Here is a 14,204-nt window from a genome sequence, read left to right as displayed (position 1 = left end):
CCAGAAATCATTTATGACATCTCAATTAAACTCACATTGGTACACATCACATGGAAACTATATCTGATGAGTTCAGAAGTGGCTGGGGAGAGGGTTAGAATGAGAGCATGCATCACAATTTTAAATTCCTCTCTCCACATGCCAGTTTGCTTATAGACCTAGTTGGGCTATGGAGAGGGTAGGTCACCTCTTCTGTCTATGTAAAACTTCTTGTGGTGGTTAAGATGGGTACAGTTTGAGTCACCTAGGCTTATATTTGTAGGTGCTCATTTTCATAACTCCTTGCATTGCTCATCTTCCACCATGGCCAAATGCTTTCTGGTTTTCTTAAGCTATTCTTCATCTCCTGGAATACTTGAAGTCTCCATCTGTGGTCTATATTTTGTCCATATTCTTCTCAACCCCAGACTCAGAGAGACTTTGTGCTCTAACTGAATATTTTCCAGTTGAAAGACTCAAGGGATGGCTATGCCAACTTGATTCCCTCCAGATGTTTTGGGCTCTAGCTCCCATCTGTTCCAACCAGGATGGTCAATGGACAGGGATAATGGGAGTTCTCATCTAAAACATCTGGAGGGCACCTGGCTGAAGAAGGCTACTGTCTTCCCAGTAGACTGTACTCAGGGAACTGGCAGCCCACAGGCCACACCTGGCTTCCACCCTATACTTGCCAAGGTAATCAGCTGGTGGATGGAGTGGGACAAAGCTTCCCTTACTAATCCATTTTCTGATATGGATGCCACTTAAACAGAATGAAATAGTTTTCAGTCCACCAATCATGCGGGACTGGAGGGGGGTGCGGAATCTCCCAGTTTAGATCTAGTTTGCCATTGCTGCATCCCAGATGAGCTTGAAAGGAAGAGGAGAGAGTCTGGAGAATCTTTTCCCAGAGACTGTTTCCTTCCTGGTGATTCCCAGGGGAGTCCATCGCATCACCTGCCCCTGCTTTCCGATTTGTGCTAAATCTAGTGCTGTTGCGACTCCATGACTAAGATGGGAATGACAGCTGCCCAGTTTCGATGCAGGAAAACCCTTACTTAATGCTCAAGGGAAACCACCAAGAGCTGGAAGGGAACGACCAATACGAAGGCTTCTGCATGGACATGCTGGCAGAACTGGCTGCGATCCTGCACTTCAACTACAAGATCCAGCTGGTTGGTGATGGAGTGTACGGCGTCCCCGAGGCTAATGGAAGCTGGACTGGCATGGTGGGGGAGTTGATTGCTCGGGTGAGTTGGTTAACGCTAATGAATGAGAGCTTATTTGCATGTGTAGCAGAATTGCATGGGATGACCTTCAGGGCTGCGAATGCAGAGATTGTTCATGTTGAAAGCTTTTCCCCAAAAGAAATCTTCCTTGCAGATCAAAAAGTGTCAGGAACAAGGACTCTAGATGAGCCTCTCTTGCCAGGCATTCTAGTTACCTTTGTGTACTGAGATATTTTTGTGGGAAATCAGTCAGATGTGAAATCTCCCATCTGCAACATAAAAATGGGTACTTGCGTTTATGCTTGCTGTTTATTACTAATTTTATAGTATCCTTTATATGTTTTATTGGTGTGTTTTGTTTTGTTTTGTTTTGTTTTGTTTTGTTTTGTTTTGTTTTGTTTTGTTTGGTGCTTTGGGCATTTTCCCTGACAGGAAGCCAGGACAGATGTGTATCATAATAACAACAAAAATAATTATCATAATACATGACATGAGGCTACTGACATTGTTTCAGTTCTGAGAGAGTAACTCAACTGGCAGTGATGGCCACCAACTTGGATAGCTTTAGAAGAGGATTGGACAAATTCATGGAGGACAATTCATGGAGGACAATGCTCTATATCCATTGACAGAAGCATGCTTCTGAATACGAGTTGCTGGGAATCTCAGAATGGCATCCTTCATAAACTTCAACTCTCAGAATTCCTGGGAGGAAGCTGTTCCTGTTAAATGATATCAGAGTGCTTTAAATATACATGGTGTGAAGGTGGCCTTAATGTGTACATCACACTCCAGCTCTTAGATGTGAGAGGCCAATACTTGGCTGAACAAAATGAATTATACACATTCTGTGAGGTCTCTGAACAAAATAGGTCCAGCCAAGCTGAGTAAGAAACAGTAGGTTGAAAAGCATTCGAAACCAAGTTGGTTTCTCCCTAATGTACAGAAGTGCTTGTTATTCTAGTACTGCCTCCTGCCTTTCTTTATTAAACATCAGAAAGTCTAAGTCAATTGATGTAACATGCTCACACCACCCTTTGTATCCTCTGTCCGTACAAGCAAGAGGCATGATCAAAGTTCAAAAATGCATGCCAACCAGGCAAACACACTCAGGGTATGCTGTAGAGCTAGAGACATAATCTGGGAGTGTTCCAGGGGCCAGAAAAGAGAGCCCTGGAGGGCCGCATTCAGCTCTTGGGCCTGAGATTCTCAGCTCCTGAGATAGACTTTTGGTCTGATCCAACCAGGCTCTTTTTATCTTCTGATGGTACTGAGTTGGTGTAACATCTTAAAGGGAACCTCACCCAGTAGAAGCCCTTTCTCATGAAAAGCTATAAAGAAACCAGCTGGCCCGCCAGCTTTCTATTGCTGCCAAGCGACGCTGGAGTGTTTGCTGATGCCTTGGGCTGTCAGTGTAGATTTTTATATAGATAAACAGGTTTGCAGCTATTCTTCAAGGAAGCGAGAGGGAACAGTCATAAAGGAAAGTGTGATGTCTTCAAACAAAAGGGGGGAAGAAAGAAATGGCAATGCTCTGAACAAGTGGTAGCCATGGATTTTTTGTAGCGATAAGTGCTTTCACCTTGCCTTTTCCTGGAAACAAATTATTTAGCCATTGTTTGTTATTGTGAGGATCAGGAGAAGGCATGTGAAAAGGTGAAGCATGAGCTGAAAAAAATGAGGAGTGGATAAAAGTCAAACGATCCATTGTGATTGTTTTGGATATGTTCCTGCAATCCTCAAAATCACTCCAAGAATTGGATTTGTGTTTGTCAGTTATGGGGATCTGGTGTTCAATGGGCAAGAACACAAGAACTGCTAAAGATGATCAAGGGACCATTTAGTGCTTAAATGGCACCTGACCATTGACCCCTGGCCAAATGACACCTCAGAGGTTCTAACAGTTGCAGGGGAACAAACAGTGTTGGAGGGGCTGTGATTAGCATTGATCTGTGTTGGCACTGAGACAAGATATTTAAATACAGGGAGTTAATTTTCCAGTAAGTGGAAAAAAGGTTACTAAGCTGGATCTGACATTGTTTCCGGCACTGGCACTGTTAAATATTTGGGAAGGGGGAGATCAGGGGGATGTTGTTGGACTCCTGTTGACTGCTGCTAGGATGGAAATTGCAAAATGCTGAAAAATAGCTTGTACATTCCAGTGCCTGATTCAAAGTAAGTCAAACAATAGAAGCAATCCTGTTTGACTTTAGTTCTCAGATTCATGCATTAGAGAGAAGATCTGCAAATAGTTCAGTCAAAGGACTGAGGAAGAAATTATCCACAAAAAGAAAACATTACAAAGTAGGATTGTAGATTCATTTCAGTGCAGTGTATATTGCTATGTAATTGTTTCTTTCTGTTGCAAAGTTTCTGAATTCAAAAATGTGGCCCTCTCTGGAACAGTCCTCAATCTTGGTTCCATTATACTACATACACACTGTTCAACTGGCAATGAAACGCACTCATGTCCCAATTCAGAGGACTATCATTGCTCTTAAGAATTGGACATGATGGCTGGGGCATATAGCCATGGCTGAAAGACTGGCATTCAGGCAACAGCGCTAGACTCCAATGCTGTATGGATGGAACATATCCATTGTAAATATAGACAACTGTATCTCTCCATGCTGAATATGTCAGGAACATTCCTCAGACACCTCACACCTGGGAACCAGAATGTCATGCCCAAGGGTTTCATGTTTTGGGGATCCCTAGGTTCAAATCTCTGATATGGACGTTTTGGGATTTATTCCCCCCTACAACTTGTGGGGTATAGTCTTCCACTTGTGGCTTTGTTGGTCCACCTTGAGTTTAATTGTTGACTTTGTTATTCTTGGGGGGGGGGGGGGATTTAAAAGGTCAGCCAAGCAGCCAGTCAGAAGCCTCTCAAAGCTCACATGCAGACCTGGTGGTAGCAGGTTTCTTACCTGTCTCTCAGCATCTCATATTCACAGGTATACTGACTCTGTATAAGGAAGTTCCATTTACTTATCCTGGTTAATAGCCAATGATTATCCTCCAAGAATGCATTTACTTAGGGCATTTATATACCACTGAATTATTTGCATTCCTAATGTCTCTCACACCCCTTTTATATATATATCCATTTAAGCCATCACCAGATCACAGAAAAACATAGCAAAATACATACATTAATTATGGGCTGTAGGAAGAATAGCTTCCTCTGGTCTAGTCTGAACGTCCTGATGAACCATTTTGCTGCTTGTTTCTGGTGACATCGGGGGGGGGGAACTTTGGGGACTCACAGAAGGGGCAAAGTATATTTCTAGCTGGGGGAGTTGTGTCCCACATATTAAACTCTCTGAAAGAAAAATGGCAGTATATGCTAAAGACAGGAGTCCAGCAATGGAGGAGGGCAAGTTGCTCATTGTTTGGGGGGGGCACTTCTCCCCCATCTCTGGCGCCACTCACGCTTGGCCACATGATAAATGACTGAATGTGATACGGAACCTTCTGCTGAGCAACTCATGCTTGGCTCATCCAATTCTGTTTCTGGCGAACTGTCACAACATTGAGATGAAACCCCAAATATGGATGTTGTGATCTTATTTTCTTCTTCTTCCCTGAAAGAGAAATTCCAAGTGAACCAAAATTGAGGCGAAAACAATTTGATGTGGGGCTGCCACAGTGCAGGGTTAATTACATACACACTTCATAAGGTTTTTATGAGGGTAAGGACATGAAAAAGAGAGGCAGTGAATCATATGGCTTGCTAATTAGAATGGAATAAAAGACTTCAAGTGGTGAACACTAAGCTAGTCTTGAAAGTCCAGTGGGGGGAGGGAATATTCCTCTCTTTCGTTCTGGTTGGGCTGCAAAAGAAACTTCTGTGGCAAAAGAGATCCTTGCTTAGAAAACGTCGGTTCAGTTTTCCCCTCATTTTGGGAGGAGGGAACATTCCTCAGATTAATGCCAATAAAAATAATTGCAGCAAAAAAGATGTAACTAAAAATCAATGTGAGTATCTAGGGCAACGGATGTGCCATCTCCCATCTTCAATCACAAATCGACAGACACGCTGCAGGCCACCTGACTCAAGCTCATTTGTGGGCCACAGTCTGAGGACCTCCAGGCTAGAAAAATTGCACAGAGGAGCCTGAGAAGGGAGATGACGAGGTGCAAAGCAGGGCAAGGCTCAATATTGTTCCCCGCAGCCAAGAGTCCCAGTATTAGCTTGGGATGAAGGCAAGGTGCCGCTCAGACACAAGGTTGCCCAGAGGAAATCCTACATTCCAGAGAGGTGTAAATGCTTCCAAGCTGCCAACATCAAATTTGCAGGTGTTTTATTTGGGGGATATAGCTTAATCTCTTGTCACTTCAGGCATAGTTCCTTGCACTTTCCCCTTGGCTTAAGTTGTACCATAAGTCAACATTTGTAGCAGTATTTAAAATCTGCACAAAGCCAAACAAGCACACATTTGAGCAGACAGGATAGTGATGGGTGGAATTGCCCAGCACTTGTCCAGCACTGCTCCAGAAAAGCAGTGTAAGATGCTTCCTCTGGTATCTATGGCATTGTCCACAGCTTTGATCTCTGCATTCACCAGAGCACCTTAGGAATACCAGAAGTTGCCTCACCGTGAGCCCAGATTCTTGCTCCATCTGGCGCAGTATTTTCTACCCTGACTGGCAGCAGCTGACCAGGGTTTTTTTTGGGAGGAGCCTTCCCCGGCTGTGCCCAGAGATGTCAGGGGTGGAACCTGGGACCTTCTGCAGACAAACCAACACTCAGCCACTCTGCTATGGTCCTTCCCTCTGCCCCATCTTGCCTTGATATGTAGCATGATGGAGGAAGGGGTAAGTAAGAAGGTGCTGCAGCAAACACCATGATATCACACTGTGGCCAGAGTAGATCCACTTTGGATTGGGTGAGACCCCAGGGTCCAGGAGTGACAGGGAGGCTATCACTTTCATGGCCTGCTTGTGCAGTTCCCAGAGAGACCTGGCTGACCTTTGTCAGAACGGGTGACTTAGGCCACATTCAAAGCATAACTTAAAGCACTCTGGTGCAGCTTTAAACAGTCATAAAGGTAAAGGGACCCCTGACCATTAGGTCCAGTTGTGATCAACTCTGGAGTTGTGGCGCTCATCTCGCTTTATTGGCTGAGGGAGCCAGCATACAGCTTCCGGGTCATGTGGCCAGCATGACTAAGCTGCTTCTGGCGAACCAGAGCAGTGCACGGAAACGCCATTTACCTTCCCGCCAGAGCGGTACCTATTTAACTACTTGCACTTTGATGTGCTTTCAAACTGCTAGGTTGGCAGGAGCAGGGACCGAGCAACGGGAGCTCACCCCGTCGCGGGGATTCGAACCGCTAATCTTCTGAACGGCAAGTCCTAGGCTCTGTGCTTTAACCCACAGCGCCACCCGCGTCCCTTAAACAGTCATGCCCCCCCAAAAAAGAATTCTGGGATCTGTCGTTTGTGAAGGGTGCTGAGAGTTGCTAGGAGACCCATATTCCCCTCACAATGCTACAGTTCTCTGTGAAGAGGGTTTGGTTATTAAACCACCCTGAGAACTGCAATTTTGGGAGGGGAGTATGGGATCTCCAAACGGAACTAAAACTCCCAGAATCCTTTGAGGGAATCCATGACGTTTTAAAATGGTGTCATAGTGCTTCAACTTACCGCGTAAATGTGGCCTAAGTGGACCTATTCAGCAGAGCTCCGCTTATATTTTCAGGAAAGGCTAGCCAAACCTTAATCCTCTGTAGGTTTCAGCTTTCAGGGAGGACGAGGCTAACCTGAGAAAAACACATTTCAGTTTAATGGGGGCTTGCTCATTTTTACTTTTATTTCCATTAACCTTACGCTCTCCTCCTCTCAGTCTTTTCCCCAAAAGTGAAACGCATCCTCTCACCAGCCAGTGCATGTCCAGGGCGGTGTGACAGCGCACCCTTTTATTCTGATACATTTGTATTTTCGCCCTTTGCCAGCGAGCTCCCAGCTGTGCTCAGAGATGTCTCTTTTGCACGTCATCTCAGGAGGAGACGTCAGCAGCTGGGCCCCCTGGCCATTCCCACCCCAGAGGAGCTGGGAGGAGGACACTTTGGAGGAGACTCAGAAAAGCGACTACAATTTACCTGCTGCCCATTACTCATCTTGGAGGAAGAGAGAGAGCTGGGCCGAGAAACCAGCTTTGTCAAGTGCCATGTCACTTAATTAGCTGAAGCGCAAGCTGCTGCTTTTGCTACAAACAACCCTTGGACGCATCCTGGTTGTTATTTATTGCTTGTTGTGGCAAATGCCACCAGACTGGAGATGCGTCCTTTTGGAGGAGAGGGCCCTGCTGTGATTGGCAGGGTGGGGAAGCCGTTCCGGGAGGGTCTCTGCAAAGAGAAATCCTCATTTAGGTTAATGGCGAAGCACAAGGGGGGGGCATCAGAGGAGCCAAGGAAAGGGGTGGGGCGTGGGGAACAAGAACAAGGTGACAGCGATACAAGTGTGTTTCTGTGTAAGCCAGACATGTGTTCTCTGTCTCGCTCACTTGTCTAATTATAATCAACCGGGTATGGCACAGCGTGCCCCTGTGCAGTCCTGATGTGATTAAAATTCATCGTCAAGCAGAAAATAGAAACCATATGAATTTTTATAAACTAAGCAGTTGAGGGCAGGGATCTGGGATCGCTGTAGGCACTTCAGTGCCCCGGGCTAAACATTAAGCGCCTCCAAACTCTGTCTCTGCTTGGGGTGTTTATTGCGGTCTGCAGAGGTTTTCCTTAGCTCATCTTCCCACCCACCTACCCCAGACAATGCCAATGTTTCATCAGGCCAACTTTGCTGCACTCCTGCTTCCTTTGGCAGCAATGCTTAGTGGTAGCTGTAGCAGCTCCCATGTCTGCTTTAATACCTGGCTCCTAACTCAACAAACTCCTTGCCCCTTGGACATCAGCACCCTGCAGGATCAAACCAAAGGCCTAGGTAGTTCAGGGTCCTGTTTCCCACAGTGAAGCTCTCCTGTTTCCCACTACCTCTCAGCCTAAGCTACCTCACAAGGTTGTTGTAGGGATTAAATGAGGGGGAGAATCATGTACGCCACCTTGAGCTCTGTGGAGAAAGAAGGGGGGATATAAAGGCAATAAACTCCATTGGGTTTCTAATGTTATGAGAGAGGGAGCAAAAAAAAATCTCACCTGCTTTGACTTCATTCTGGATGGCTCCGTTTTCTCTCTCTCCAACACGAGGGTTTTCCTTTGTCCTTTCTACAACTAGGGATGGGTGAACCTGCCATTTCAGCTTCTCGTTTTCCCAGTCTTAAATCCTCCACATTTCCACACCAGTTTGCAATTTTTAAAGAAGTCATTGTAAAAGTTCGTCTGCGTACTAACGCAATTTTCTCCTAATATACTTGTTCGTATGCAATTTTGCCCAATGTACACATTTTAGCGAATCAGTTTCCCTTGCAGTAATGCAGCTTAGCATGTTATTTTCACTAATATATGTATTTTCATGTGCACACTTCACCTCAGCGTATGAATTTTTATGCACATACCTTGGCTGCTGAACTGCATTGCAAAATTCGGAGGAGTGTGGATTTCAAAGGATGGCTGTGTTTCAGTTCTCCTATTGCTTCAGGAAGTGTGAATCAGGTAGGTTTGCATTTAAATGCAAACTGAGTCAAATCTTTTCCCCACCCCTACCTCGCTAGACGTGCATGTGAAGCAGCAGTAAAAGGACTGCCATCTTCAAATAGCCTCCATAGGCAGCCCCTGACTGTAAGTCTGAGACTGGCAGGGATAGTGGTTTTGCTTTCGAAAAATACGTTTGTGAGACACACAGCCCAGAATCAGTTTAGAGCTGTGCTACTGTTTCCGGCATTAAGTTTTTAACAAATTAAGATTAAAAATAAAATGCAACACAGTTATAAGTGTAAGCCCTAATCTTTGATGGACAGCAAATATTTCAGATGCCGAGGAAAAAATGTGACCTCTGTGTCATGCCTTGAAGCATTTGCAAAGACAATTCTGGATGAGGGTGATGGCTGTTGGTTGATAGGGAGCAGAAAATAGAGCTAGCGGCGGCTGCTAGTTGCAGCAGGTTTTTGGAAACAAGTGAAATTGACAAATTAAAATTCTAAAAATAAGCTGGAATTAAATTACCCCATAAGTGATATCAATAAATAGGTGTCAACGCATTTTTTAAAAAGACATTCAGAAAAACAAGAATCACAGCTAATGAAATGAAGAAGAAGCTTAGAAACACTTGTCCTCATAAAGAAAAGGGCATATGCAGAATTCCCCATGTGCTGGACCTTTCCTATATGTGTGTAAAGCTGGTGATGGAGCAATGTGGAGGGGAGAGCAGGACTGTATCCAGTACCTGACAGGTCTCCTGGAGTGGATAGCAGTTTTTGGAGGAGGGGGATTTCATAGAATCATAGAATTGTAGAGTTGGAAGGGACCCTGAGGGTCATCTAGGCCAACCCCCTGCAATGCAGCTGCCCCATATAGGGTTCGAAGCTGCAATCTTGGTGTTATCAGCAGCATGCTCTAACCTACTGAGCTTTCATTGTGATCAGGCTGTGGGGTATTCCCAATCCTCTTGGACTGATCAGAAAAGCCCTGCTGGATCAGGCCAATGGCCCATCTAGTCCAGCATCCTGTGCTCACAGTGGTCAACTAGATGTCTGTGGGAAACCCACAAGCAGGACCTGAGTGCAACAGCACTTTGGTCCCTTTGAGATAGAGATAGAGAGTTTAGCCTGGCTCTCATTGGACTGAATCTGTGTGCATCGCCTAAGAGACGGTAGGCATTGTCAAACTCAAGGAATGCTGATCACTTGTTGGAAGTATGAGGATGATGATAATAATTTATTATTTATACCCTACCCATCTGGCTGGGTTTCCCCAGCCACTCTGGGCGGCTTCCAACAAAATATTAAAATACAGTAATCCATCAAACATTAAAAGCTTCCCTAAACAGGGCTGCCTTCAGATGTCTTCTAAAAGTCTGGTAGTTGTTGTTCTCTTTGACATCTGGTGGGAGGGCGTTCCAGAGGGCGGGTGCCACTACCAAAAAGGCCCTCTGCCTGGTTCCCTGTAACTTGGCTTCTCACAGTGAGGGAACCGCCAGAGGGCCCTCGGCGCTTCTGTATGAAACTGAATCCAGCTTCTCCTCCCTGCACCCAGCCGGCAACTGGCACCATCGAAACCAAATGTGCATGGATCTGTGCAGTTGTTGATTTATCATGGTTGCATTCTTGCCCACCCTTCAACCAAGGAGCTGGGGGCAGTAAGCATGGAGGGCGTGTCACTTTAATCCAGGCATACCCAACCTGCAGCCCTCCAGATGTTTTGGCCTCCAACTCCCATGATCCCTAGCTAACAGGACCAGTAGTACCTCCTTTAATCTCACTGTGAGAGAGGGAATGAGTGACTGGACTCATGTCACCCAGTTGCCAGGGACTGGCGGGATGAAGAGGACCAGTGAGGATCAGCTATTCGAGGAAACAATAATAGGAAGGCCAACACTCTGGGAAACACTTTAGTTCCACAGGGTTGTATCCAGTGGTCGTTCTACCCAGAGTAGACCCATTGAAGTTAATGGGAATGACTAAATTAGGTCCATTAATTTCACTGGATGTACTTGGAGTAGAACTAGCTGGATGCAACTCACAGAAAATACTGCTTCTTTCTTATTATTGTTCTTATTTTATACAGTGCCCTCACATAATAATAATAATAATAATAATAATAATAATAATAATAATGTCACTACGCCAAGGAGCTTAATACCTAAAGTGATCTGTTTATTGGAGCTTAGCATAGATAAATTGGAGGAACAAGGTAACTTTTAAAAAGAAAAATTACCTCTTGCAAATTAAGTAACCCAGAAGTTATAAATAATTGGCCTTTTGCCCTAAAATGTCATTTCAGTTAGCCAAAAAAATAAAACAAAATAAAAAAAGCCCTGTATGCAGCAAAAATGTCCCTTTTGGAATATTCCTTGCTGGAAAATAATAAACATTTTTCATCAAAATTGACATCTTTTTGCAAATGATATTGATTTCAAAAGGTCTGTCATTTGTGTCTGTAGTGGAAAAATGTCTTCTGTGAAAAATTGCAAGGGGGAGTCTCCCCGCTGATAAAAGTATAGCAAATGGAATGTTGTGCAGCCTTGTCATCAGCTGATCTGCACCTTGTGACCTCAGCAGATCCCTAGGGTGTGTCTGTCAAAGTCTACCCCAGAATAACCAGAAAGGAACTTCTTCACAGGGACAGGAGAAGGAATTTGGTTCCTTTTCACATTTCAGTGTCAACCTCCCTAATCTGCACCCCTTCAAACAAGCTGAAATGAAGCCAATATTTGGTGAAAACTTGTAGGACAGTTCTCTGACCAAATAGCGGATACAAAAATGTGCCTATGAGTGAAAATAACATGCAAAAAATGCATTGCATTAAGGAAAATTGCATACAGAAATGTGCACATTAGAAGAAATGTACACTAAAAGGTTGGTGTGTTTCCATAAGGACTTTTAAAAGGATCACAAACTGTTTCAGAAACACGGAGAACTGAATTTAAAATGGGGAAACTGAAGAAAACTGTAATCAACAGATTTGTCCACAGAATCATAAATCAAACAGCTCTTACCATTGGAAAGTTCTTCCCACTCTGCTGGCAAGTTTTATAGTACTGGCAAGTTAAGTACGTACTGTATTAAGAAGTAGTTCATTTAGTCCATCCTGAATCTTACAAAATTTGGTTTCGTTGGCTGTCCCCAAGTTCTAGTGTTATGAGAGAGAGAGGAAAACATTTCTCTAGCCACTTCCTCCACCCCCTGCATCATTTTATCACCTTCTATCATGTTGTCTCTTGCCTGTCTTTCCTCTAAACTGAAAAGACCCAAATGCTGTAACCTTTCCTCATATTGGCTCCATCATCTCTGTCCCTCACATGGTGGGCAGTCTTCACTGGGAGGAGTGTTGTATCCTCATCACCATGGCAACCAGGCCACATCTCCTCCTGGTACCCTATGGCAGCTGAGCCATATTGATGCTCCCCTAGGGCTGGTGTGTAGGTCTGATGAGGTTGCATTGGTCTACTGAATCTGTGTCTTCAAAGAGGTATCTTCCTGGCAAGGGTGATTGTTGACTGCTCTTAATCCCCATGGGTATTGTTGTTGTTGTTTAGTCATTTTGTCGTGTCCGACTCTTCGTGACCCCATGGACCAGATTATGCCAGGCACTCCTGTCTTCCACTGCCTCCCGCAGTTTGGTCAAACTCATGTTCGTAGCTTCGAGAACACTGTCCAACCATCTCGTCCACTATCGTCCCCTTCTCCTAGTGCCCTCAAACTTTCCCAGCATCAGGGCCTTCTCTTCTCATGATGTGGCCAAAGTATTGGAGCCTCAGCTTCAGAATCTGCCCTTCCAGTGAGCACTTAGGGCTGATTTCCTTCAGAATGGATAGGTTTGATCTTCTTGTGGTCCATGGGACTCTCAAGAGTCTCCTCCAGCACCATAATTCAAAATCATCAATTCTTCGGCGATCAACCTTCTTTATGGTCTTTATGGTGAGAGCTGGACCATGGGTATTAGGTCTGGCAATAGGGCCCTCCTCTTCTCCTGGTTTTCATCCAGTTCCAGGGTGGTACTGACAGAAAGAGGAGATAATGTTTCCACCACTACTGAGCTCTGTGGGTGCAGCTTTCTCCCAATTGAAGTGCAGAGTGTTTGAGGACCAGGACATTTGCAGGGAAACCAAAACGCTTGTTTACAAAGCTATTGTACTACCAACTTTACTGTACGCTTGTGAAACATGGACCACTTATAAACGCCATCTCCAACTCCTTGAAAGATTCCATCAACGGTGTCTCTGAAAATTTTTACACATCACTTGGGGAGACAGGTGAACTAATACCAGTGTACTGGAAGAAGCAAAGATCACCAGTGTTGAAGCAATGATTCTTCAACATCAACTTTGTTGGACTGGTCATGTTGTGTGGATGCCTGATTATTGTCTTCCAGAGCAACTACTCTATTCCAAACTTAAAAATGGAAAGTGTAATGCTAGTGGTCAACAAAAGAGGTTTAAAGACTGTCTCAAGGCAATTTTTTAAAAATATGTAGTATAAACACCAACAATTGGGAAACACTTGCCTGCGAGCACTCCAATTAGAGAACAGCCTTTGCCAAAGGTGTCATGGGCTTTGAAGACACTCGAACTCAGGACGCAAGGGAGAAACATGCTAAGAGGAACACACATTTGGCAAACCCTCACCATGATCAACTCCCGTCCGGAAACCTATATCCCCACTGTGGAAGGACATGTGGATCCAGAATTGGCCTCCACAGTCACTTACGGACTCATTGTTAAAACTGTGCGTGAGGTGCTGATGTGGTTGCTTAGGAGCAAACAGGCAAGACGCCAACCTGTCTTTTCCAGGCTTTATTATCTGTACAAACTATTTACAGTGCAGAGCGTCGCAAGTCCATGTCTGCTCAGTCGCTAGCAGAATCTGGGAGTGGACGGTCCTTATACCTTACCCAGCATAACAGCCGTGTGACCCCCAACTTTCTCCTCCCCTCTCTGCGCCGAAGACTACTGCGCAGAACGGGCGCTGGCAAAGGGAGACTCGCCTCTCCTCCGCTTTGCTCAGGCTCAGTGTTGGGGCTCTCCCTAGCATCTTTTGATCCTTGAACCCCCTCCCCAGTGGAGGTGTGGCATCCCTCCTCGCCAGAGGAAGAACTACTTCGCAAGATCTTCGGAGGCTCCCTGTAACACAACTGCCCTTCCACCTCTCGCCTCTGAGCTGATGGCAGTTCCCTGACACCGTGTTTATGGAAGACAATCCTCCTCAGCTATGAGTGATCGCCAATGAAGAAGATTCCAGCTCAAGTGAGCTCCTCTCAGCTCTTTAGATCTGCTTCTCTTCCTGTCTCCTTTTATCCTTCTGTTTCCCTCACAGGCATCTGTCAAGTATCCTCTCAGACCCCAACACCTCAGGCAAAGACGCCTATTCATGGGGACAAG

General features: G+C 45.1%; 1 protein-coding gene and 1 long non-coding RNA gene across 5 annotated transcripts in view; one reads left to right on the top strand and one right to left on the bottom strand.

Moving 5' to 3' along the window:
• The window catches only part of GRIK4 (glutamate ionotropic receptor kainate type subunit 4), a 469,347-nt gene that overhangs the window by 395,694 nt on the left and 59,449 nt on the right, over positions 1 to 14,204 (top strand). For 3 of the 4 annotated variants that reach the window (XM_080983422.1, XM_080983423.1, XM_080983425.1), the window contains exon 12: positions 1,026 to 1,229. The exons of the other annotated variant lie outside the window; for it this stretch is intronic. In XM_080983422.1, coding sequence (XP_080839548.1) covers positions 1,026 to 1,229 — 204 coding nt within the window. The remainder of the gene's footprint in view (positions 1 to 1,025; positions 1,230 to 14,204) is intronic. 4 annotated transcript variants of the gene reach the window in all.
• Positions 4,289 to 12,289, bottom strand: LOC308464409. Its single transcript, XR_013980023.1, has 3 exons — positions 12,027 to 12,289; positions 6,861 to 6,976; positions 4,289 to 4,795 (listed from the first exon to the last, which is right to left on the bottom strand). It is a non-coding gene; the product is annotated as an uncharacterized lncRNA (long non-coding RNA).

This window comes from Podarcis pityusensis, assembly GCF_964106645.2.
Source record: "Podarcis pityusensis genome assembly, chromosome: 15".
Classification (NCBI taxonomy): Eukaryota; Metazoa; Chordata; class Lepidosauria; order Squamata; family Lacertidae; genus Podarcis; species Podarcis pityusensis.
This window is presented reverse-complemented; position numbering and strand designations above follow the sequence as displayed.